This window comes from Embiotoca jacksoni, unplaced genomic scaffold (genome assembly GCF_022577435.1).
Source record: "Embiotoca jacksoni isolate LCO1_2020_lvr unplaced genomic scaffold, fEmbJac1.0.p SCAF_22, whole genome shotgun sequence".
Lineage (NCBI taxonomy): Eukaryota > Metazoa > Chordata > Actinopteri > Embiotocidae > Embiotoca > Embiotoca jacksoni.
In genome coordinates, this window is record NW_027185363.1 from 4,143,822 (window position 1) to 4,170,766 (window position 26,945).

The 26,945-nt window shown below is 40.9% G+C and overlaps 2 protein-coding genes across 8 annotated transcripts in view; one reads left to right on the plus strand and one right to left on the minus strand.

Moving 5' to 3' along the window:
- Positions 1-12,756, minus strand: part of LOC138202955 (chloride channel protein 2-like) — a 45,970-nt gene extending 33,214 nt beyond the window's left edge. For 3 of the 7 annotated variants that reach the window (XM_069157348.1, XM_069157347.1, XM_069157346.1), the window contains exon 1: positions 7,570-7,881. In XM_069157348.1, the coding sequence (XP_069013449.1) occupies positions 7,570-7,620 (51 nt within the window). In that variant the 5' untranslated portion in view covers positions 7,621-7,881. Of the gene's footprint in view, positions 1-6,837; positions 6,924-7,569; positions 7,883-11,721; positions 12,358-12,648 lie in introns of those variants that run through there. The other 4 variants (XM_069157349.1, XM_069157352.1, XM_069157351.1 and 1 more) reach the window with 4 other exon arrangements.
- Positions 12,757-12,823: 67 nt separating this feature from the next.
- On the plus strand, positions 12,824-22,974 carry LOC138202958 (solute carrier family 12 member 9-like). The gene is given in 18 exon segments (XM_069157356.1): positions 12,824-13,610; positions 13,712-13,836; positions 13,997-14,083; positions 14,228-14,392; positions 14,638-14,751; positions 15,951-16,152; positions 16,413-16,520; positions 16,803-16,914; positions 17,149-17,197; positions 17,200-17,265; positions 17,268-17,325; positions 17,883-17,969; positions 19,053-19,197; positions 19,315-19,507; positions 19,683-19,854; positions 20,266-20,407; positions 20,541-20,693; positions 20,695-22,974. Coding segments are annotated over 18 exon segments (2,787 nt in total). The 5' UTR covers positions 12,824-13,597; the 3' UTR covers positions 21,491-22,974.
- The last annotated feature ends 3,971 nt before the right edge of the window (positions 22,975-26,945 follow it).

Sequence of the window (26,945 nt, forward strand, 5' to 3'; positions counted from 1 at the left end):
AGATCTTGACCAATGAAGTAATGCATGGAGGAATGTGTCAGACACTGTTGGTTGGTCTACATTTCACCACCACTGCACAGGGAAATAAAAGTCTATTCACAACTACACTTAATTTCAACTTTGGGTGGGCAAACACATTTTCATGTACCCACACGTTAAAATACAGGCACTCACAAACCGACCACCAGCACCAGACAAACTCCCACTGTGAGTACAAATGGGGCATGTATTTCAAAAGTGTTTCTGGCCATCTGGAGCAAGGCCCTGTGGGAGAGCAGCAGGTGGGACCCTGTGGGTTAAATGAGCTGTTATCTGGAACCAGTTTACCTCCCACATGACCGACTTCTGTATCTACATCAGTCAGTTTACCTCCCACACGACAACCCTTTAAACCAGTTCAGCTCCTGCCTCCCGCTGGTTGGTATTCACTTGGTTTTCACAGATTCTGAATTGGTGTCAAACACTGAAGGATAATTTGGTCAAAAGAGGAGGAAGCCTGATTCGAGGAGGGATCAGAAAGCAGCAGCTATCATGGCTGGCTGTGAAAGGCCACGTCACCTGTCAGCCAATCAAACACTCTCCTAATTTGAACAATATGGAAACAATATAAGAGGTGAAATGAAATAATTCAGACCTAATTTATTGTGGAAAAAAATAGTAACCTGACACTCCTGAGAGGTGGAGCTTTTGTTCACTGAGAAAACAGACAAATATGCATTAATTTGGTGAAGTTAGTCTGTAGTATCTACATGCAACATTTACCCCTACATTGAATTTATGTGTTCAGAAATATTAAAATAATGATGTGTTTAGATGACTACTTTTAGCATGCATCTAATCTTTTTTTCCCACAATGAACACACAATCCTCTCTTTTTAAACATTTACTCTTCAATATAAGACATTGAACAATACATTTATCAGTGGACTACCATATACAACTGATAGTAATTTTGACAGATCCAAAGTAAATAGAGAATTTGTTCCGTTTTTGATTAACTATTTATATTGTAGCAGCTATCTATTTAAACCTGGAATAACAGGGTTGTTGTGTGTGCAGAGGAGTCAGGTTGTGAACCCAACACTGACATATCACACCATCTTTTAAATTTATATGGTGAACGTCCACACAAATTAATTCAACACAGTTGAGAGAATCACAGTAATCTGTTTACTGTGTAGCTCTTTAGCTGCTAAATGCTTCACTACCAGAAACTGTCTGCAGTTTTGTGCTGTTCTACTGTACAGTTGGTTTACAGAGCTTTTCACTGAATGCAACTCTTTGTTAGGGCCAAAAAAAAACACTGAGTATTGGGAGTGAACCAGAGGAGTAAAGTTGCAGGCCTGACTCACTGTAACGCTCTGCGAAGCTGAAGATTCGAGTGATAATTCTCAGTCGGTTCATCACTGCAAATGACCCCATTCACATTGTCTCATTGTTTTCATGTTGTCATTTAGTAAATCTTTCATACAAAATGATCAAATTCAGCCACTTTAATATCTCTGAATGTATTAGGCGAGTGCTGGCAAATAAATGAGTAGGTGTATGACATTTGGATTCACAACATTGTTGCAGCAATGTAATACTGTAATTTGGCAGAAACTGAGCTCATAGGATTGGTATATAATAGCCATTTTGTTGTAGCTGTTTTACCTAAAAATAGTTTCTTAAAGGAAAATTGACTATATCATGTTAACACCGTGGCTAAATACCATAACAGAGGACTTTATCCATATTGCCCACCGAAACTTGAACGCTGATGGGAGTTTATTGCAGATACATCATTATCAGTGTTAATAACAGCCAATAAATTGCATGATAAAAAGGCAGACATTTATAAATAAGTTTGTTTACCAGCAAACACTGAAAAGTTGATTGTTTGTTTATGTAGCCTATTTATATTGAAAGAATCAGCTGATATATTATTCCAAAATATGTACTAAAAGCTTTCGTACAACAACTTACTGCACAGGATCACCTATCGACTTTGTAACAAGAAGAAAGTGCCACATGTCCATCAACTTACTACTGCCAAAGACCCCCCCACTTTACTGCTACATCACTCACTCCGTAACCATTCTGAGTCTGACCATGTGCAAGCTTAGCACAACAGACGAGCTAAAAAGTTCTATATTATTCAGCAATTCCCAAAGCACAGGAGGATAATATATTCACAGTGAGGAGACAGCAAGGACAAATATTTGATGCTCTATGAAGGCCTGAGTATCTAAAACTTGTATCCTTGCTTCTTTTTGTCAATCCATATTCATAAGCTGATTTTAATCTCTTCTTTTTTGTAGTGTGAGAGAGTGAAAGGATCCTTCATTGCAGGGAGAGTGATGGATGCTTCAGACCCTTAAACTCCTACATACTGTTGTGGCAGTGTGATTACTTAAGCACGTGCTGAGTGTGTATTGATGAGACCGGGGGAATAACGGGAGGACGAAAGCACTCGAGCTAATCTCAACCCTGTAGCCTCCGGGGCCACGGCTAAAAATTGAATTAGAGGAGGAAGTGAACAATTTTGACTCATCCCGTTGTCCACGTTTGCATTAATACAGGTAATGGCGGCTGCTTTTAGAATAGTTACCTATGAGTCACGGCGCTCTCTCACACTCGTGTGGTGAAATAAGCATGCAAACAAACAGACCTGAGCACGCATGTCAAACCCAGACAACTGAAAATACACCACAACACGATCACATTAGTAGAAAGCAGCACAAAGGACAGGGGAGTGGTAGGGGAGGAGAGGTAGGGGGGGAGGTGATGTCAGGGAGACTGAAGCATCAAGCAGAGGGAGTGACATCTTGTCAGCAAAAGACATGAGGGGGGAGAGCTGGTTGTTTTGCGTATTATGACACTCATCCGCAGAGATTTGCAACAGGTTTAAAATGAACATTATCAGGCAATAAGACACACTGACAGCACTGTCTAGGGTTTTGTGAGCATAAACACAGGATGCCCAGATATATTTGATTTTTTTCCTGCAGTATAACGATATTACGTTTTGCAATTTAAGTTTTCTGTGCTCCAATTTTAACTACTGAAGTACAGCTTTGTGGTGCTTTTGTGTTACATTTCAGTACTTCTGTACTCCATTGCATTCCATGTATTCACAGTGCCTCTTGTTTAATCTGTTCACACACACGCATAAACACACAGACACACACTTACAAATATGAGAATATGCTGCTTTTCATTGTTTTATATTATAGTAAATATCTTTGGGTTTCAAACTGTTGATTAGACAAAAGAAGCAAGTTGTGTGAAGCATTTTCTGCTATTTCATTTTCACACAAATTTGATCTCTTCTATTTCAAAGGAATCTGCAAAATAATTAACAGATTATTGGTGATTAAAATAATAGCTGCAGCTATAGTTCCTTAAGAAGATTATATTTGTATGTATTTTGTCATATTGCCTTTAATGGATACTTGCAGTAGAGAGATGGTGGGGGAAGAAAGCAGGAGACTAATATGCAGCAAATGTCCTGCTGACAAGGAGTCTAACTGCTGAGGGCATTAACGAATAACACATAGGGTTACTCCACTTTCTAAGAATTTATATACAAGACATATTGTTATGTTATTTAATATGATGCTGTCATAGAATTAATTATCCAGCAGTGTATAAAGTTGTTGAAATTATCTCCACAGCCTTAAAATACTTAATGGTCATTCATCAATAATACTAATAGGCACGAGTTACAAAATGACAATCATAAAATATCCAACTCTTTCCTAACTTTAAAGTTCTGTTCCACAGTAATAGTACCTTTACTGTGTATTTTGCTGATAACTTTACTTAATATTAAATGTTATAAGTATTGCTACTTCTACTCTTCCACTGTTTGTTACATAATAGTACTTCATTTTGGTTCGCCAACTGTTTATGATTACAAACTATTATTACCTGCTTTCTCCTGGGAGGTTGATAATGGAGTGTACAAGTGTTTGAACATTTTTCAATGGCCACTATACAATGTCAGAGTAATATTGCTTGGCTTGTGATCACAGCACAATGAGTGGGGTCTATTTTAGGAAGTCAAATGAAATGAGATATTTTCTGTCAGCAGTCGCTGCAGTGGGCCGTTCAGTGGTGTGCAGGTAACAGCACTATTTGGAAGTGACGGGGCTTAAAATGGACTCCAGCCAGCCTCTGTGTGGCAGAACGGACAGAATGCTGACTATGAGAAACTAGACCCCCCTGAAGAGACAGCGCTTTCAAGCATGTGTGCGTGTGTGCATGTGTGTGTGTGTGTGTGTGCGTGCGTGTGTGTGTGTGTGTGTGTGTGTGTGTGTGTGTGTGTGTGCGTGTGCGTGCGTGCGTGTGTACAACAGCAACAGAAAAGGAAGTGTATACACATGTCCAGTATACTGCATTCAAATCCTATTTATATGTTTGACTTCATAAAACACAAGGATTCTTATTGTGCTGGTTTTAACAAACAGCAATAAGTGGTTCGGTAACAATGGCTCATTCAAAGACTCAGAAATCCTTCAAAGAGATAGCAGTAAACTGAAGGCAGCATGTTCATATTTACCAGCCCAAATGGTCCGTGACACTTTACAACCAACAATACAAAAGGGGAAGAGAGGCAACAGATCTCACACTGTTGAGGAGTCCAGTTTTCTGTGGACAGAGTGCTGTTCATGAGACAATCTGTGTGTGATTTCTGCAAATTGCATGCTAACAGTATTCAGAAACAAATACACGCGCATACATTCAGAGAGACCAGCAGCATGTGTGTGAGTACGGTTCTGCGGTGCTGCAGTGCCCTTTGGTGAGGGGTGGGGTGGCTTTTCCTTCTCAGGTGGATCATGACTTTGATCCCTGCAGCAGCCAAATCCTGAAGCCTCCTGCTGCTGGAAGGACATGAACATGCTGTCACTAACATCTGCTCCGACAGAGACGGACCCACGCACTCATTTAAGAGCGCGCGCGTGTGTGTAGGCAGGTACATATGTGTAGGTGCACTCCGTAGCCTCACACACACACACACACACACACACACACACACACACACACACAGATAGATAGATAGATAGATAGATAGATAGATAGATAGATAGATAGATAGATAGATAGATAGATAGATAGATAGATAGATAGATAGATAGATAGATAGGCTCACAAACAAAACTGCATATGCATTCCACTTCTGAAAAGAAAAAACACAAACACGTAAACCTTATGACACATCCAGACCTCCCACACCTCTGAAAAAAGGCTTTTGAAAAGGCTTCAGCAACACTTCGACACCAAGTCACCACAACGCCATCTGTCTCCGTCCCTTTTCTTTTCAGTCTCTGACCTGCCTCTTCTTCAATTTACCTGCTCCATTCCTCTATCCCATGAGACAGCAGGGAGCCAGACAGCCACTAGCCGCTGTCCCAGCATGCACTACATCTGCAAGTTGTAGAAGCCAGTGACCCGTGCACCAAACGCTGGTTGCTTTCAAACTGTCAGCCACTGTTTACGGTTCCTCTCTGCATCTCCACACAGAGAACAATGGCTGCAGCCAAAAAAAAAAAAAAAGGCTCGAGTTTCATTCACACTTTTTTTCCATGAATATTTCAATGGTTATAAATAACTTGGATAATGAGCTTGGAGAAGTTAGTGGGGATCGTGAAATGCTTTCTAAGCAATTTCCAAGAAATCAAGTTGGTGCAGCTTCAGTGCACAAAATATGAATGGATGTAATTTACATAACAGAAAACTGTTTTCTTTAGGGTTGCTTTAATGGGAAATGTGGCCATAACATGGCAATTTGCAACTTAATTATATCAATTATTCAGTGCTTTGTCTCGTTTAAATGAGAAGTTTGTGATACCTGCGACATTTCATTTGAATGGGTTTTCAAAGCAATGCTCAGTCATAGCAATACTCCAGCATATAGAGCCATACATTAAAAAGGTTATTTTTGTTCCATTGTCTTGGTAAACACTATAGTCCATCAGCTGTGAGTTCTAATAAAAGGTTATTGCCTCAAATGTGGAAATACAGAAAGGAAATGGCATTTTTCAAGTACAATAGCCATGACTGAAGAGGTGACATTTCTGTGCGTCTTCCTCCTGGAGAAGTTATCTAACACATCTATACATTTCTCTATCTGCTCCATGTCATCTGCTCAGTCCTGCTACAGCACCAGCGGTTCTCCGCTGCCAAAACCCAGGCAAACACATGACTGAAAATCCTCTGAATCTTGCTGATGGCAAACAAACAAACAAACAAAACACCCACAAAGGATCCTTTTGTCAACATTAGAATCCAATTTTAGATTGCAGCTACACCTACTAGAAACCTTCACCTATCAGATTTTTTTTGGTTCATATTTATCTCTAAACGTCACTCAGTTTTCCAGGAGAAAAAAAACACAGATGCCACGTTTCACCCAAGCTAAGGTATTTGATGAATGATGCTGCCACTTTGTACTTAGGAGGAAGCAGCAGGACACAGTGCACCATCGCATGCATGTCCAAAAACCTACAGACACACACACACATGCATCTATTTTAAGATAATTGACCGGTACACTGGGACTGAATGATAAAGTCATTGATCTGAGCGCTATGGTCAGGAGGAGCAGATGGGGGCAGACAGCACGTTCCAATCCTCAGAGACTCAGACTGCCATTTTACATTACTATTGATCTTTACACCGAGACACACAGCACGGCATTGATCTTCACACCAACAAGAGCAGAAAAACGCCTCTGTAACTGCTTGGGCCCAACACAGCTGCAAAAAGACATGCATGTACCAACAATTTAAAAAAAAAAAAAAAAAAAAAGGTACACAGAAATCAGTGGAGTGACTCTTTAAACCACCGGTTTACCTGACTGCCTATCTATCTGTCTTGCTGTCCTTTTATCTGCATATAGATATCCCTCTGTGAGGTGCTCCAGGGTATCACTGTCAGTCCTGCAATGACAGGAGTGGGGAAAAATGGTGCATGAGGCAATTCATATTCAGAAACACTCCACTTTTAGTTCAGAAGTAGAAGGGGCCACTCTTGCAAACAGGAAGGGCAGAGGGGAAGATGACAGAGGAATAGATGAGGGGGCACGAGGAGGGACAAAATCTGCAGGAGAAACAGAGGCGATAAGGAACATACAGGACGTGAGTGAAATACATTAGGGCTCAGTAAACAGCATGGGGCTCTAATCTATATTTCAAGGATATTAACATCTCAATAACAACCCATTAGGCCATACAAAAAGTGATTGGAGATAGCCATACGTGCATTTCTGTGAGCTGAACAAATTATTCTGACATGGTTTGGTGTAATCTAAATTGATAAGAATTAATTATGTGGGTGGGTGCAGGGAGAGGCAGCGACTAATGCGACACCTGTGGATCAAGGTGAATAAATGGAGAGCAGGGAGGGATCCTGCTTGTCACACTAGCTGTCTTTATTTTGGATTTGTTAACACAAGAGCTGCACCGCCTCGTCCTGTTCTCTTCCAGGACACAGATGAGAAGGCAGCAGCTGCATCCTCCAGTCAAAGAGCCCTGCATGCGCGACGCATGACTGAAAATCTCATCTACGACCTCATCCGAAACTCACCAAAGTTTGCTGATACTGAAGCGTCCGGTTTTCGGCCTTGTCCTTCACCATTGCCGCAATATCCTCATTAAGACCCCAAATCCGAGACTCTCCGGAGTGCAAATCTTCCGCTAATTAATCTGCGAAGGAGGACTCGGCGCGGCCGCTCGCCATCACACATGTAACAGGTTCCTTATCATAAGCCCTCCTGCATGATGCAAAGCACCGCTGCCACACTGTGTGTGCATGTGCGTGCGTGTGTGTGTGTGTGTGTGCCAAATGAGAGTAGCTCCAGTCGGCTGTAGCCTCGCAGCAGCGCTGGTGCGGTTTAACTGCGAAACACCGCCTCCCTCCTCCACTCTCACTCTGCTGCTGTCTCTCTCTGGAGTTCCTGGACTTCACGGCGGGTTGTTCTTTTGTGCGAGGGCGTCTGCAGGTGCACTAAATGAATGTTTGAACAATTTGAGATGTGTGGTGTAAATTTACACGCCTATATTTTTCATGCGTGATATTCTTGAACGACTCAAGTTGCCCTCTGCATGAGTCTTCACTGGATTAATCTGGTTTGACTTCTGGGATTAAATTTATCAATGTCAGAAAGAAATCCTTACAATCTACAAAAAAGGCTTCAGAATCCTTTTGTGATTTATAGTTGCTTTCTTCTAATATATAACTGCCATTTATCTTCTCTGTGTTTCATTATTCTTCATTAAATTCAAACAATTTGTGATAATGGCTCTTATTCCTCATCCCCCCTTCACTGTCATGTAACTGGATACTAAAGGTGGCTCCAGTGTTTTATTCAATCAGTTTATAATTTCTAGATTTCATTTCAAATCTTTCTAAAGCTTTCTACATTATTTAAATTAAAATAATTTAAAGAAAAGCAAGTGTGAGTCATGCTCCAAAATCTCATCCTGTGAGGAGCCCTCAGAGTCTCGGTTTGTGATGCAGCCGTTCTGTCAAAAATCTGAAGCCCAACATAAGATAACCCTGATGACATCCTCTGAGTTATTTTCTTAAGCTTTAGAAAGCTCCTGTGGGAGTCACACAAAGCATGTAACTGTCTTCAGAGGCTGTGTAGCTCTCTCCATAACAATTAAACTGAACTTGTGAAGTCAGTCAAAAGTCCCTTTAAAATTTTAAAAACTTCCCTGTTGATGCAATCTGAGCAAGAATGACAGTAACTGGCTGACTCTTTGAAGCATGATGGCAATACACACAGCCCAAAGGGGAAAATACAAATGATTATTGAATGATGGATTGTTACAACAATGAAGGAAATGTCAAGGCTGGAAACGTCTCATATTTCACTGTTAACAAATTTCGTTCTCCCTGTTATGATTTTTTTTTTTTCATTCTTTTCGCAGTGACGACAGCATCAGCATTTCTTCAAAATGTATCCAGAAAATAGAATCCAGTATTGGGGTCCTCTAATGAACTGACATCAGTCCATTAGAGGACCCCAATACTGTCCTCTAATGGACTGACATCGAGGACAGAGTGTCTTTGTGACACCTGGCTTGAGAAGAAAGACGTTACCTGAGAAAGGTCCTGCAACAGAGGTGATTAGATGAAGTACAGGAGGTGAATTCTTTGAGGCTGGAGGGGTGGCAGAGTTCGAGTCAGGGAGAAGGTGATGTGGTTTTCTTTATCGCAAAATAGTTTTGGTGTGTAATCCTAACCACATGTTTTTTTTTTCGAACCATAACCACAATGTTTTTCAGGCCTCCAAGAAGCAAACACATGACACTGAAATTCTACCCTCTCGTGGACTGGCAGGTTTATTACACACTTTGCAATGATATTAGGTTGGAAAATAAATTAAATTACAATTACCGTCTCGCGGTATATGCCTCCGCCAAGCCCTTGTTTACATATATGCCTGTCCAGAGTCATATAATATATGTAATAAAGACTTTGAAGGAATTTAATAAAACGGTATTGAAGGTACTTATAGGGATGTATAAATAAAACAGATTTGACCTTACTTTATTAAGCTTTGTGGTACTTATTAATACGAATGAATACCGGGACAGCGTTCTTCTTCTCCTTATATTGTTTAATGGCAGCTGGTAGACAGCTTTTAGTCACATTACTGCCACCTCCTGACGGGAGTAATGAATCACAATCAGGCGCAAGAAATTCCTTCCAGGCATTCTTGAGATATCACGCTCACAAGAATGAAACAGACGAACAGACGGATAGACAACCCAAAAACATAATGCCCTTGGCCTCGGCTGTCTGCGCACAGGCATAAAAATTCACAAGCATATGGACGAACAGGTTACAGATTAAAGCAAAAATCCTGAATGGTGTAATTCATTTTAGCAGTGGCACCTTCCAAAGGGCATGTAGGTCACTGAGTTTTGTGTGTATGGGTGTACATGACCATCACAGAATTAGTCTGAATTTATGCACTGCCTAAAATTAATTTTACAAAAGAGAACCAGTTGTCAACTAGTTGTCGCTAAACCACCCCATTAGGAGCTTTTTGCAGTAGCTTTGCTGTGCTCATGGGCACCACAACAATCCCCCTTTGAGAGTGTGTTACTTCTTCATCGCACTCTCATGCGTCATAAAACTGCTTTGTGTATATATGTGTGTGCACTTGCAGAAGCACTTCTCAGGAGGGCTTGTATCCAACACTAAAAGCTCACGCATGAAGGCTCACTAGGTGCTCAGATCATTTCCTTTTCTCAGATGACACATGTATTATCATACTGTGAGAGCTTATCTCTCTGGACTTTCACTAAAGGCTTTCAGAGGTGCTATATACTGGCAGTGAAATCTGGTGCACTGAAAGATGGGGTGCCAAGTGGACCTCACACCTGAAAGATAACTACCGTTCCAAGGATTCACTGCTTCTTTGTCAGGAGCCAAAATTCCTCAGTGTTTGCCAATATGCCTTCAGTTTGATGGGAGATTCAGAAAGTTTGAATTTTGAGATGTTAAGAACTTTTTTTAAGCCACAGCAAATAGTCTCACCTAACCTATTCCTTGCATTGTTATGAAACCATAGCACCACAACAACACGTCGCAGATGAATTCACACTTTAAAATAATGGCCTCACATTAAACGATCTAACTGGTGCCAGGCCAGCATGTGTTTGAATATCAAACTCTGATCCTTTACAGGTTTAAAGACTTAATTCCTCTGAGGGTCAAGGCCTTTAAACTGGCTGACAGACAAAACAGTCCTGCACAAGGCTGCAGCTGATTGGCTGTTGGCAAGGCAACCAATTCAAAGCGTTGGATCACAGGTACCAGAATGAACCAGGGCCTCAGAGACCACCGAGTGATTTCACCCCAAAACACATTCGCACAAACACGCACTTTCAATCAGAAATCCCATTATTTATGCCCTTCGTATGCACCTTGGTCCAACAACTCGGCCTCACATCATATCCCTCGCTCGCAACCTAGGGTAATGAGAGCCACCGGCTTCATTTTATCAGGCAGCTGGCAGCCACTGACAGTCAGAGGTAAGCTATCGTGGCCCCGACAGCAGAGAAACTGGGTGCTCTGCAGCCCCGAGCACCAGCACACTGACCCACATCTCTCCATCTCCGCAGGATTCTTTAGAAATGTACCACCTGCATGGAGGCCAGTGTGGCACCAGAGGAAAAACAAAATTCAGTAAGACCAGGGTCCCTATATGAAAAACATGAGAAATGGTCACCATTGTATAAAATGGTTTAAAGCGTGATGTGGTTGTGATTACATTTATGTGAAGACTTGGTTTAGTTCAGGGCAAGTTTAAATTTACAGTGTGCCATTGTTGGGAAAGTTGTTTTTTTCTATCTGGACCTGAAATTAACAATAACTGAATCTGACACAGCCTCACATATATTTTACTGACCACTATGAAGTCAATCATGCACAACACTGAGATGTACAACCACCTGTGCCCCTTTCTTTTTTGTGATGAGAGTCTCAATTGTCTGTCAGTCCTGTTAACTGGCAACAAATACAGAAACTGTAAAGAAAAGAAACACAAAAGGAAACCAGAATACAACCAAATACACCATAACCCACCTAGACCTTCAATTAGCATTTGCCCTTGAGCCAGATATGAACAAAGTTTGGCTGATGAAAGAATAAATTTGATACTTCAGAGAGAAAAGTAGAAAAGAGACAGTGATCCAAAGTGTCAGGATGCAGTGTACTCACGGTTTCCTCTGGGGCTGCTTTCCTCCTCTTTTTTCTTCTCTCCTCCTCGGGCTAAGGATTCAAAACCGTCAGCTGTGTCCTTCCATTGCGCCTCGGCGGAATATTGACAGAAATAAAGGGACGCAAAGCTACAGGTTGCAGCGCTCACTTAATCGATAATGCGATCTGGCAGCAGTTGACTCCAGAGATTCACACTTCACTCCACCGGAGGGAAATCTCAGTAGATCCCAGAGACTGGCCTGTTGCTGATGCGCAATCCATACAGCACCGCGCCAAAGTTGTCAACACGGCGCGTAATTACCGGCTTTGCGCCTCCGGAGCAGCGCACAGTGGAGCAGGCAGCTGTTCGCTGGCTTTGGAGACCATGAGCGACAACAGGCAGCCGTCCGAGAGCGCGTCTGCATGAGCCTGTGAGTCAAAGAAACTCTGTGGTAAGATTCTACAGTCTCCTCATCAGCTCCTGTTGAGGTGGGAGGGAGGCAGCGGGGTACCGGGTGTCGTGTCCGTGATGCAATGCGGGTACCGTCAGTTCTACGGCCCGCAGTTTTCTCATTGTGTACGGAAATCCAGACGCTCCGGTCATTATCCGTACAGCCGCAGCGCACATTCGTCTTAATTAACAGCGGTCTGGATTGTCTGCAGAAATACGAGGATGGTTGGAGGGGAAAAAACCGAACATATGTTGAGTGTTCATGCTCTATCTCCGCATCTCTCCCCCGCTCTTTCTTTGTATGTAACACCACACGCGCGCATAACCACTTTAAGATCTAATATCAGGCGTCATGCGTCTTAATCATGGCACGCAAACACAGCATGCGCGCAAAAAGAAAAGGGCAGAAGCTCAATCACTGTCCAGACATAGGTGAAGGTGATGAGCACGTGTGTCTGAAAATGAGGATGGATGGTGCCTTTCTTGTTTTCTCTTACCCGGGTCTTTGACAGCTATTATACCTCTTTAACCCCCCACATGGCAATTGAATTGAAGAGTCCCGTCTTCCAGCTGCGACCCCCAGGCATTACAAGCCGATGGATGATTGGATGTATCCGGGTTGAAGACTGTTTGTTCTCTTCTCCCTCTGGGTGATGTATGTAAGGCTTGAAACGATCCGGGGATGGGTAATCATGTTGGCAGTGATGTCACCTTGTCCTACCTGTAAAGACCACATGACTGTTAGAATAAAAGCTTTGTGAGGTGCAATTCTTACAACAAAAGTTAAAACTAAAAAACTAAGCTATTTTGGACGATTTCTGTAAGCTTTTAAAAACCTTAATATGAAACAATCCGCCTCTCAAACAGTATAAATCTTTAACTTTGCATTGTAGGTGTTTAAAATTCTATAAACAGTCACATATGTGCATTATGTCAGACAGATAAGTCATCACACACAGGTTACACACCCACAGTGCTTACACACACTCACATGCTGGGCTGCATATCTCCCTCTGACAATTTTGTGATGAACTCAAGCTGCTGCCTCTTTTGGGCAGCGCAAACCATGACAAAAAGTAAATATCCTCTCGCAGAAGTGATTCCAGCTGTGCAAATGGATCCTTTCACAATAATAAATCATTAACCTTTCAGTCAGCAACCATTCTGTTCCCTCCGAAAGCCAACCTGAGCTAATATCAATGAAATGCCATTCTAAGTCCATAACATTTTGTTATGCTGCGCGTTGGAGCGCATCCTGCTCTCCGGCTCGATAACACTCGCACTTCCCACTACTGAATGAGAAGGTGGGAAATCAAGTGGTGAGAAGACAAAAAAGGACACACAGCTCCTTTTGTATGAGACACTACAGTAGACTCAGGGCATTTTCCACCTGGCACATCTCTTAATGGAACAAATGTGGATTCATCAGGAGCAGCCAAGCAGGGCATGGCTTTAAGCAGTGAGTACTCAGTCAAACCTGTTTCACTGATGAGTAATAGACTTTTAATAAACTGGCTCGTGGAGCCTCAGTTTCAAGTGTGTCTTTATGGCTTTGTCCAGGACTCCTGCTTCTCTGTATGGTAGCCTCGGAGGTGTGGGATACTGAGACCAAACCCATAGAGTTTGTGTGTAATAGAGCCGCCAGGAGGGTTTTGAATATTTTCTCGGAGATGGACAGTGCACTGGTGAGCTCTGAGATAAACATTTCTTTGTCACTGAACCTCCTCCTGGGATGCTGTATCTAACCTTCCTTTCTGTCTGCTGTTACCTGTAGTCACTCATCAGTCTGTCTGTTTGTTGTCCACCTCTCTGTCACCTGTCTTTTCCGTGACCTCCCCCTTGCAGAGTCACTGTACAGCCTTGACAACCCTCTCCGCACCGGTCCAGCTACCCTGCACGGAGCTTCACGTTGCATCTTGGGAAAACAAATCAGTACGTTGGCACATGTATGAATCCGTCCTTTACCACAGTGAATTTATTACTTGCATATTTAAATTATTAAAACAGTTTGTCTTGTGTGTAATCTAAAACCTTGCCTTTTTTTCTGTATGTGTGTGTGTGTGTGTGGTACTGCAGGACCAGGAGAAGAGAGGAGAGATAGTTGTATCATTGAGGCTTCTTATTGAGGGTGTGAAGGTTGTAAAGGCCCGAGAACAGGCAGAATGTGGAGTGTTGCTGCTGCAGCGACTGGAGAGCAACATCAACAATTACCTGCTTATACTCACACGCCTCCAGCTTAGTGTAAGAACCAGACATAGTGAGAAATTCTGTTCAAGAACGCTCACAAAAACTATCAGCCAACACATTCACAAGTGCAAGATGTCATGGAGTAATAATTTAATAAAATTTGGTGGTATAATTTTTTGATTTCTGCCAGTTTTTATATTTTTGTTAGGTTTTACGTCACCCTCCTTTGTGGTTAAATTTCCAGCTTTGTTTTCTCACTTCATATTCTTAATGTAACATGTGTTCTCTGTTTGGACCAGCAGGGGCCACTGGTGATTCCGTTATTGTCTTGTGTTAGTCACAGCACCCAGAGTCTGAGAACTGTCCTGCAGAGCTACAACCATCTGATCTCAGTCAAACTGGAGCGGTTCATGGTAAACCTGGAAGACAGATACACTTCCCAGTGACTACAGAACAATTATTCACAAATGGGGGGTTATGGTCATCACTACTGGAGCCCCAGGTCAATATAAGAAGAAGCCCATCAAAGCAAAACAGCAGGATGGATCTAGATTTCCTTAAAATATTTCCTCAAAATTCTCCTTTGTGGAAAGTCGGCTTTTATACAGTGTGATGTATAGGTTCACACAAAAGCAAAAATACAACTCAACTATAGATAAAGTAGAGGGAAATTAAAGACAGCGATATGTCTGCCACGATGAGCGTCACAGATAAATAAAAATATAAGTAAGGCATCTTCTGCATCATTCTAGATGGAAGTGTAGGTTTTTTTTTTTTAAATGTCATTGTAGGGCTGTAACACCTACAATCTGTCAAAAGGCATGTAGCTTTTCTTATGTAGCCTCCAGGCAGCTTCTGGTAATGGTATTGCAAAGTAGTCATTATGTTAAAGACAAAGAATAATGGAGACAATTGCAACATATTGCACTAACTTTCTGGTGTGAATTGTGAGCAGATTTTGTTTATTGTCACTGCGCTTTTAGAAATGATTTCTGTTAAAATTTTTGTTTTAAAAAGTAGGCCTATTAGATGTGTGCATTCTACTATATTAGTTTTTCTTTATTTTCTGTATGTAAATGCCCAGATTTGGCATTTAAAAGGATATTTTATGAAACACTACTTTAATTTATAAATCTGTAAAATATAACTTTTTCTTTATGCAATAGCTTCTATGCAATAAACTGCCTGAGTCTTTACCCGCATTATTTGATTGCTTGTTTATATAATTGGTTTGCTAGTCACAGCTGGGCAAAGAGTGCCTTTAGTTTGACTAGCAAACTAAGTAAACTACCCGGTGAACTGTACCTGATTGGACAAAACAATTACAGGAAGCAACGTCATTTTTTTTTCAATTAACAGACTGGTATTACCCATAGACATATTATTATTATTATTGTTTTTTTTTTTTTAAAGGAATCAAAAGTCTAAAGCCTTGTTGGCAGCCTGTAGAGGCTTATTGATGACTGCACAGTGTTAGTGTTGGATATAATCAACTCTAATTAATGGGTTTTCACAGTTATTGTAAAAATAAACGCTGAAGGAAAGGTGTGTTTTAAATATATACTGTGGACAGACAGCAGTAGTACTACATTTTACTGGCCTTTCATTACAGGTTGGAGCCCACATCTATGCCAAAGCCGCCTTTATCATCTTCATCATAGTTATGGCAGCCCTGGCTTCAATCTTCATTAGTTTTTTCTTTGTGGGGCCCATTGCTGTGAGTCTGCCAGATCCCTATCTACTGACCAATACCAGCATGCATACTGCCAATTATACTGGATTCTGGCTCCGCACATTGGAAGGCAACCTATTCGGTAAGTGGTGGGCGTGTTGTCAGATGTGATTTGCAAGCATTGCAAAGGCTTTGATAATCTTAAACCTGTATAATTAAAGTGTGACCCATAGGGGGAAAAAAAAAATCATTGTAGTAACAGATCTGATTTGTTAATTCAGGACTATGATCTGTTTACATAAGAAGTAGACACACAATAGAATTATTAACCTAACATTTCAAACACCCTTGTTGTGATCTTTGACTTGTATAAATGATCAAACCTCCTCTTCCTCCCTCAAGCCAATTACACAGTAGACTACACTACTGGTTCCATGATGGGTTTTACCAAGGTGTTTGCTGTCATGTTCAACGGCTGCACTGGAATTATGGCCGGCTCCAACATGTCAGGTATAACTTAATTAAATAAATTTGTTAAAGAGCAGAGAGTTGGGCATTTTTCTAACTAGGTGCCACTTCAAGAAACCAATAACTGTTCTAATTCAGGGGCTAAATCTTATAACTTGCTCAAAACATGAAGCTTATGAAAGTGGATCCTTAAAGGCATGTCTAGAGATGTACATTTTTGTTGGATTCAGCCCTTGATTTTAGGACACAGTTTGACAGGACTTCAATAAGATGTCAGTATATTTGATTTTGTTGAAGAGGGAAGTTTTGACTTGTGTTTTCCAGGTGATCTGAAAACCCCCAGTTCTCCCATCCCAAGAGGAACGCTTGGAGCTATTGTTATAACTTTCATCATGTATAATCTGCTCAGCCTGATGGCTGCGTTGTCCTGTGACTGGTTAGAAACGCAACACAAACACACTTAGATATTGACATATTACAAGTAAGCTAAAATGAAAAGCAAAAAAAAAAATCTGTAGGTGCCACAGTTTGATTATGACAGTCACTTGTTTCAAAGTTTAATCTGCAAAAAAACAGGTCACTGTACACTCAACAGTTTGTGCTGAAGTGAAGCAATTACTTTTTTATTTTTGGACTAATTTCATGCATACATTTTCTCAATCACCTCTAGTTACCTTCTCCAAAGAGACTACAATTTCCTGGGAGACATCAACATATGCCCCCCCCCCCCTCCCCCCTCGTGACACTTGGTATCTACTCTTCTGCCATGTCTGCTGCAATGAGTAACCTTATCACCTTATCAGAGCCTCCAGGATCTTGTATGCCCTGTCCAAAGACAGCCCATTTGGTAAGATTCATCAGCGTTTGTCCTGCTGTCAACTGCTTGTAATTTGTATTAGTATTTGTAGTCCCAAACATTAAGAATTGCATACCAACGAGCAGCAGTTTGTTTACTGCCAGAGTGGGATTTTAATTGATGTGAGTTTGAAGCATTCCTGGAGGCAAAAGGATTTTATTACCAATCTTGATTGTTTAGGTTATGATCAGGGCTAAATAGTCGATCCAGTGTATAAGATAGCATATCCAACACAGCTGGTCCTCTAAAGTTGAGTCAACAGTTTAATAATCAGCCATCTGTTGAAATGGGCCTTCATCTCAAATGTGAGAAAATGGACTCGTTATTAATTTCATCATGTCTCATTTTCCTAGTGGAGACATGTTAATCTGGAAAGGATCTTTTGACAACAGATGGCTTGCAATGTTGACTTTCTCTGAAGAAAAAGATCCTCTCATTGTGGTTTTGGCTTAATGAGTGCAGGATGACTCAGTTGTTTATCTAATATGGGATGATGAGCAATAACAGACAGAGAGACTATGTTTTGTTAATGTCATGAATCTCTACAGGTGGTGTCCTGGCTGTGGTGAGGAAAACATCTCGGAGTGGGAACCCCTGGGTCTCAGTGTTGGTCTCTTGGTTGCTTGTACAGGTAGGATATTTTAATATTTACAAAGAGTGTTTGTGAGTGTCTGTGTGTAAAGTTTAAGCTTTAGTTTAGGTTTCTGCTTGATCTTTTCGCAAAAACAAAGTAACTCCTCTTGCTCTTGCTGTCAGCCCTTTCCTGTTGGCATTGTACTTTCACATGTAAAATTAGTGACCCAGTTCTAAAACAACTGTTTAGCCACCCGTCAAACAGATATTTGTCATTATTGCACCTTGACAGTTAATCGTAACCACTTTTGAGAATAAGAAAATGTAACCGTAAAGGGCAGTAATACAACATCAAACTAATTTTAAACGACAAAACTGAAGAACTCTAGCCTTGCATACCCAAATAGTTTATCTTTACATTTCCCTTTGGCAATTTGTCTCTAACGTGTGAAGGTAACAGTTGTCCAGTTGGTAAAGAGAAAGATGAAGTGGACAAAAGTGCTGAAGTCACCAATTCACCAATGGCATTGCGCTGTATATTGCCACTGTTTATTTATTTTTTTTTTTTGGTGGGAAAGAATGCAGTTGTGTCTTGAAGTAAAGAAAAACAAAACCTCCCGGATCAATAAATTAGCTGCAGGCCTTGTAAATATATTAGATCGACTCCTCCTTCACCCACCACCCGGCAATGCAAAGTATTTAGTGCATCATTTTGCTCAGCTTCAGATTGTCTGAGAATCTGTCAGATGAAGAGGACTAAAAGCTTTAAAGGTTTTTCCAGGGAGAGCAGAATATTGTCCTGTTACTTACCATCTGCATATTAGCTAGATAACAATGTTTATTACATTTAACATTTCTTCAAATGTGAAAGTCGTGGGCACATTCTTTATTGTGTAGCTGTAATTTAAACCTGATGAGGTGTTCATCCTTGTGGTTTGTGTTGAAGGTCAGTCAGGGTCCAGGGTCTCTCTGGTTAGAGAGAGCTCTGTTTTTTTTTATTCATTGTTCTCAGTTACAGTAAAGTGTTTATATATTTGTAATTCTTCTGTATTCCTAAGTTTTATTTGGCATATCACAGTTTGAGAATTTCTAGTTTATTATTCTGCTACTCTTACATTTTATTTTGTATTTCTTCCACTGGGTGATGCTGTTTGCTGGTAAATTGAACACCATTGCTGGTATTGTAACTATCTTCTTCTTGTTGGTCTATACTGCCATGAACTTGGCCTGCTTGGCTCTTGAATGGGCTTCTGCACCAAATTTCAGATATAGTGCAGGCCATGGCAGTGAGTTAAGCTTTCTTGTTTTGATTTTATCCAAACAATCATTATTGAAAAGGTCATTTTCCTTCAATATTCCGTCATTATGTTCTCTTTTTTATTCTTTTTTTAATTTTTTTTTATTTAGACCCTCATTCCGTTATTTTACATGGCACACTTGCACTCTAGGCGTCCTTGGTTGCCTGGTCATGATGTTCTTGATCAGTGCCATTCATGTCTTTGCCAGCATTGCCTGTATGCTTCTCCTTCTGATGCTTATCCACTACCTGGGCCCCATCAGCAACTGGGGCTACATCAGCCAGGCTCTCATCTTCCACCAGGTCCACACACACACACACACACACACACACACACACACACACACACACACATACACACACACACACACACACACACACACACACACACACACACACACGTCACCAATGTGGCATAACTGTGCATGAATTATATTTAGTACTTTTATCTCATTCACCTCATCTTTCATTCACTCAGGTGCGCAAGTACTTGATGTTGGATGGGCGTAAGGACCATGTGAAGTTCTGGAGGCCCCAGGTGCTATTGATGGTTACAAACCCTCGCAGCTGTACAGGTCTCCTGACTTTCATTAATGATCTGAAGAAGAGTGGCCTCTATGTGCTGGGACATGTAAAGCTGGGTTTGCTGGGTAAGATAAGTCCATGCAGGACACAGATTTTTTTTTTTAGTTTGATATCAAATACTCAGCCATTAAGGGATTAAGAGTTGGATGTTTAAAATTTGGTAGTTATAGCTGTTGACAAGAACTGCAGCTATTGTATGTTTGAGTTCAAATATATATACTTTTTTCAAGGCCTAAAATATGCATGGTGTGTGCAGGGCTGCTAAGGCATATTTACAAGGCTGTTTCTTTCATGCCTAGTTGGGTGTGTGAATGTACCAAAATACACCCAGTAACACTGCACCCTGCTAATTACATTTGTTACTGGAAACAAACACATGCGGTCCCTGAAGGAAGGAGATGGTTCTCATTTCCAAATGGAGGTCTAATGTCCCTTATTACGCACATAACTTTCTGTGTCTGTGTGTTATTCTGCAGATGAGTTGCCCTTTGATCCTTTGCAGAGCTGTTATGACTCCTGGCTATCTTTAGTGGATCATCTAAAAATTAAAGCATTCGTCAACCTTACCCTGGCTGACTCTGTCAGACACGGAGTTCAAAGTCTGCTTTTCATCTCAGGTTTTGGGAGGCAAGATTACCTTATTGCTGCACGATTACATCAGTTTTCTATCATTGAACAAATCCCAGTTACAGATCTTACAATTCTTATTGCTGTTCTTATCCAAATCTGACGCATCATGCATCCGTTTGCATCTAGGTGGAATGAGGCCAAACACAGTTGTCTTGGATTTCTATGATGACTGCACCCCTCAAGACCACCTCCAAGGTCAAATTCTCCTGTCTAGGAGCCATGGCTTGGATGCATTCGGGACAACCAAAGACCTGAGGGAGGAAATTTCCCCCCTTCTTTCCCAGTGTGCGGGGTGCTGAAGTACCAAAAGACCTTCAAGAGGAGGAATATGTGTCCATTATAACTGATGCTGTGGAAATGGGAAAGAATGTAACACTGGCTCGTTACTTCAACCAGTTTAACCGGGAGGAAGTCTTGGGGTTAGGAAGAAAAATTGGTTGCAAGGGTAGTGGGACGGGGCCGTTTGTGGAGGTGTGGCCCCTGAATCTACTTCAACCAGACAGCAGCGGTTATGTCGACATCTGCTCTTTGTTCCTGCTGCAGCTGGCCTGCGTGGTTCAAGAGACCCGGGCCTGGAACCAGACGAGACTCCGCCTCTTTCTGTGTGTGGAGGCTGATTGCAGTCTGCAGGAAGAGGAGGAGGAGGAGGAGAAGAAGCAGCTCCAGTTGATGCTGAAGAAACTGAGGATCTCAGCTCAGGTGCGGACGGTGACATGGGACCAGGTGGTGACGCTGCACTGGCAGAGACAAGGAGGCCGGGGGAGAGGAAATCTGGTGGAGTCTGTAGAGAATGAGGAGAAGAGGACACGAGAAGACGAGAAGGAAGATGGCATCCAAACATTCCCCAATAATGCTTCTAAACTGACCGATGAATATATTTGTGCTGTCAACAAGCTGATTTGCCGACATGGTGCCCCTCAGCCAGCTGTGCGTTTCCTGTATTTGCCGCACCCTCCAGCAGACGCGAGCTGTTACCGTGCCTACCTGCATCAGGTGGAACTGTTGAGTCGAGACCTTGGACCGACATTGCTCGTTCATGGCGTCACTCCTGTGGTCACTACAGACCTCTAAAATATTACTCCTACCTCCTAATCCATCAACAACCATAATCTATTATTGCTGATCAATGCAACTGTGCCCGTTGCCACCCATTTATTCACCGAACCTTTCAACTGTCAATCACAGTATAACACTGATACTGCAAAACCCCAGATTTATACTTGAATTAAACCCAAACTTTGCGTTTACACAGTTCATGTTTTTCTTATTAAGACTTTTGGGAAAGTGAGTGTTTTTAAGGTGTTGAGTCATCACGTGGAGATCGGGCTATCGTGACATGCAATGTTTCATTTGCACATTTAGTGGAGTGAAAGGAAAAAAGTTCCTCGGTTTCCTCTTCATTAGTATCTGGCCTGTGCTCTTGCTTAACTTGTCATGTATTTGTAAAAGTGCTGTGATCACAGTTGTCCTCTTGAATATTCTGCACTTTGTTCTTTTTTTTTTTTTTAACTTGTTCATCAAAAACTGTATTAATTGTTGTACTACCTCAAAGGCCTATTGCTGATAACTAACTAATCATCAGACACTTGTAATTTATAAAGTAATTCTTGTATCCATCTATCCAGTTTGGTATATCTATAGCAAGGCTTAAGTAAACTTTAATGTTGCTTGTTGAACCTGCAGAGGGCGCTATATCCCCGATATCATGGTTATGGTGGTAGTGGCTGTACAAAGTTTGCCTCGACAGGGCTCATGGTGTATTGTCTGCATTAATAACTGCATTGGATTTAAATCTGTACTTTGGGCACAAGTAGGATAGCGCAGACTTATCTGCTTACTTGTACTCAGAGCTGTCCACTTGAGAACGGATCACCAGGGACACCTGAACAAGCTCATTGTTTCACAAGTGTTTGTGAGCTGCGAATGCCACAAATTGTTTTAAAAGAACAATAGAACGTGGTTTTCCATTTGATAAATCTCTGACCTGTTGCATCATTGCAACTTATTAGTAATAATGCAGTGAAAAGTATCCGAATGATGCAAAAATATCTTCTGGCACAGGAAAGGTGGTAACTGTGAGACTATACCTGTTGATGAGGAGTTGGCACCATTCGGGGCATATGTTATGTTTGGTCAGAGAAAATTCCATGAGTTTGTACAGAGGAGTGCTGACACCTGCCTACACATTACTGGCAAACGGCATGTGGGAGGGAAATACAGATGCGGGCAGATTTGGCTCCATCCAAGAAACATGGGCCTCTAGGATTTAAGGGACTGCGTCTGTTTTTTTGTTTTTTTGTTCTACACATTTCTACAGATTACATCTAAAAATCACAAAGAAGCAATAGTGACTGTTCTGATAGTTTGGGTGCGTGTTGAGTGTTATCCATCTCTTATGTGCAAGCCCACGAGTGGAAAGATAGAAGGACTGGTTGGTTTGTGATTGATGGGCGAGAACAGGAATTGCTGCAGGCAAAACATAACTGTGAATAATAAAAACACTTTGGCCCTTTGCGTTGGTACTTGTGTTAGTTACTTTCTAAATACAGGTTGCATTTGTCCATTTTCAAAAAAAGCAAGCTAATAACTTGTGAATATAATTTAGCTCTCTATGTAGCTGACTAAAAAGTGTTTTCCATGTGCCAAAGAAAACAATTTCCTCCTCTATCAATTTAGATGTGGTGGAAACTGTTGGCCGTATCAAATATATTGAAACTGTGTATTTATCTTTAGTTTATCATTAATCATTCAACAGCTGTTAAGACCTAATAAAAAAAAAAAAAAACTCAATTTAACATTTGATGACATTAATTCACCATACTACTTCATTTAGAAGTACATAGAAATGGTGCGCATGCATTCTTTTTTGTAACAGAAGAGGGGCTGAATAGTTCAAGGTGTGAAGTGGTGATTGTAGCCGGCTGACTGATATCTTAAATTTCCACCATATTTTGAGTAGAATCCCTTACAGGATGTAGATATGGAAATATTTTTACTTGGCCTGAAGTGATCAAAGAGAGGAACTGAGCCAGAAAGGAGGCATCCTGTCATTTATCTTGCCACCATATGTGAATGAGTCTCATGCAGGAAATGTGACCTTTTGAGAAGCCAGGCTCTGAGCAGGATCCTGTAAGAAGCACAGAGGGGAATTTTTTTGGGACTAAAAAAGCATAACAAAAAATGATAACTCATCACTGGTTTAGAAAATGAATGTGAACAGTGGAAATGTTCCTGCTTGGTCTCATAACATCACTCGGATTAAGAATATAATAAAATACTGTTCTGAACTGGTGACCTTTTCTAAGGTATAAATTGTTTTGGAAATCAGACAGCCTTGATGGAGGACTCATTATTTTCAGCACACTTTTGCACAAAAGATCTCCTCATTTATCTTCAGAATTTCTAAACTTGACCGTTCATTTGAGAAAAGTGCTTTGTAATGTAAAGAGGAATATTTTATTTATATTTAACTTAGCCAACCAGCAACCACCAGAGCTGCCTCTTGAAACCAATGTGTAAATGTCTTAAAATACAGCTTTAGGTTTTAGTCATAATTAACTGAAAATCCCCAGATTCTCTCCTGAATGTCTTTTACACTTTACATTTCCCAATAAACGATCAAGGTATCAGCTACTAATTTACCGACTCCTAATTTTTGGCACAGTGTTGATACTGACTCTTTCAGTTGTAGTTTTTCATTTGCCATCCAACCATGTGACCACCACCCAGAACCACCACCTTTGCCCAGATTTGGATTTTCTCGCTCTCCGTCACTGACAAAATGATGGCGAGTTGTACTCCTCGTACCAGCTCTTATACTTCCACAGTCCATTTTTACAGTCTGATGTATCAGCTGTCACCTGGTTTAGTTTGGCTGATGCTTCTCATTGGTAGGCAAATTTAGTTGCGCTGGGAAACAGTTAGAATGCATCTTGTGACGGAGAGACGGTGCCATCTGTGAGAAACGTCACACTTGCGATAGAATTCCATATTTTCTATATAAATGTATCGACACCCGCCTACACAGTGACAAGCTGCATGTGGGAGGGAGTGTGTTCACAGACGGAGGCAGCCTGGGCTCCAAGCTCTATAAGGGGCTAGCTACCATGTTCACTGTCCAAAAAGTAACTCTTACTCTTGTTTAACTGTATTGGACTGAATGCGACATACAGTCCCAAATACTTCCTACGAAGCAAATTTGTTTTGTAAACACAAAACAAATCTGCTCATGTTTTCTCTGCAGAAATAGGAGTCGGGTTTAAGGGAGATTCCTCCATGCCCACAGGATGAAGGAACTGAATCACTTCCGATTGGATTGGGTTGCTGATATTTAAAAAGTGTAAAGAAAAAACATAAAAAGAAAAAGAAACTGTCCGTGCGTTTTACAAAACAGTGTCGACAGTTAGTTTGTGGAGGGATGCATTAGTGTCCACTTGATGTTCTTTTATCCTCAATGAAATGGACAGTTCTCATTCAGAGGCAGCTGTGGTGCCATGTATCCTACAGGCTTCAGCTGCTCTGATGGATTTAAAATGTCAGAAATATTGTGTTGCACACATTATAGCTCTTTCGCATCTGTTTGGTCACATTTGTTTGAAGAGACGTCGGAAGCAAAACGGACACCTGAAACATGTGGACACATTTTCAGGTTGTCACAAACCTGAGACTTTATTTTGAAATTCAAGATACATTTTTGTCTTTCCAGGCCTCTAATTCACAGCATCTACACTAAAAAATATATTTCAAATAAATTTAGACAAACTAAGCATATTATGATCACTTGGACGCGGTCTTCAGAGAAATTCAATTTAAATGAAATGAAATGACAAAAACAAACTTAACTAAATCAAAATTACAGAAACGCTAAGAAGATCGTAGAAAGTAACATTCGTGTTGGAAAACGTACTCAAAGCTGCTCATATGTTTTTGCTGGGATGATGAGATCTTTTGACATTTTCTCATCTGAAGTCTGTTGTTTTGGATTTGAGATAGTCAGTCTCCCTGTTGGCTCAATTTCCTGAGTTTTTAACATTCAAAAGTTTTCTGTTCTGTCTTTACTGTTTTAATCATGATTTTTTTTTTTTTAGTGCCATCAAACTGAATAGCAATACGCTTTCTCAAATCTTCTGTCTGTCAGCTTTTCTGTAGTTCTGAAAAGACAGTTTCTGATTAACTGTCAGTTGCTTTCTTCCTCAAGTGTGAGGACCATTGAAACAAAAAATAGAAAGAGTGGGAGCTGGCAGCAGTCCATCCCATGGCACTGCTTGAGTTCTGAATGTAACCTGAAGGAAAGTTATCCCACATCTTCTGCCTCTGCTCCCTGGATCTGTGCTTGTGACGTAGTTTAAACTGCTGTTACTGTGGAAATAGCATCACTTCATCAGAGTGGGAGGAGGACTGCAGATTGTTTTATCCTGGGGGATTGTATGCGTCTTTCTCCTACCGCATGCTCAGCCTTGATATATTTGTGGAAAAAAATCATAACACGTTTTTACCACAAACCATGTAATCAATTTTAAGATTTCAGTGCCCAACATATAATTTATATTCTGCATGGAAAACGAAACGTGACTTTGCTTCTATTCTCAAAAATGCACGTGAAATTAGGTGATTAGGAAGACATTTTTTTGTGTGTCCTGTAAATAGCAGAACGTTTCAATGAAATTGAATGTTTTAAATAAACTGCCAACTGATTGAAGAATACCGCATATATATTTTTCAACATGCATGACCCTGAGGCTTAGTACCCTCCACGGCTACAACTGATGTGACTCATGGACCTTCACTGAGCTTCATTGTCTGACATTGTTTTCCATATTTTTAAAGCCTTTAAATCTCTTTTGTGTCTGTCAATTTGACCACATGATTATGACACGGTCCAATTTGTATGACCCCAATCGACTGTCTGTGAATTGGCCTGAGCATGCTGTCTGAGTAATGTTCATATATGGTAACTATTTCACTCCCACTCACACCGGGGATGCCCTTTTCTTCATGGAGGCCTTGACAACAACATGGAATACTCAGCGGATTTGCGTCACTCTCACACTTATACTGTCACCAAACAAGGAATATGCTTATATTGCATCACGATGTCTCATCATGTTTGTCAGCCATCGATGGATATTATTAATCCTAGTCCAGTGACATATTGGGATGTCTGCGTCACTGACTGTGTAGGTGTTGAATGGCTGTAGCTTTGTAGTTCTGCAGCTTGTTTCCTGTGGCTCTCGAAACAAGTGTTTTTGACTGATTTGTTCCATGTTTTGTTTTTGTTAAAGGCTGATGGCTGGTTTTGGGTCAGGCTTTTGATTGTAGTTGGAAAAAATACTTCAGAGTATTGACACAATGCACTTTTTTTTGTATTCTATTGACAGTATCACATGGTTTACTTGAGGTTTACGTGTGTCAAATGGTGTACTCACCAAAAGGAGCCTTTTTCATACATCAGCGTGTTTAGTATTTCTAGTTCGATAAGATTTCATCACCCCCATTAAAATGTCGATATACTTTAGTATGTGAAGCA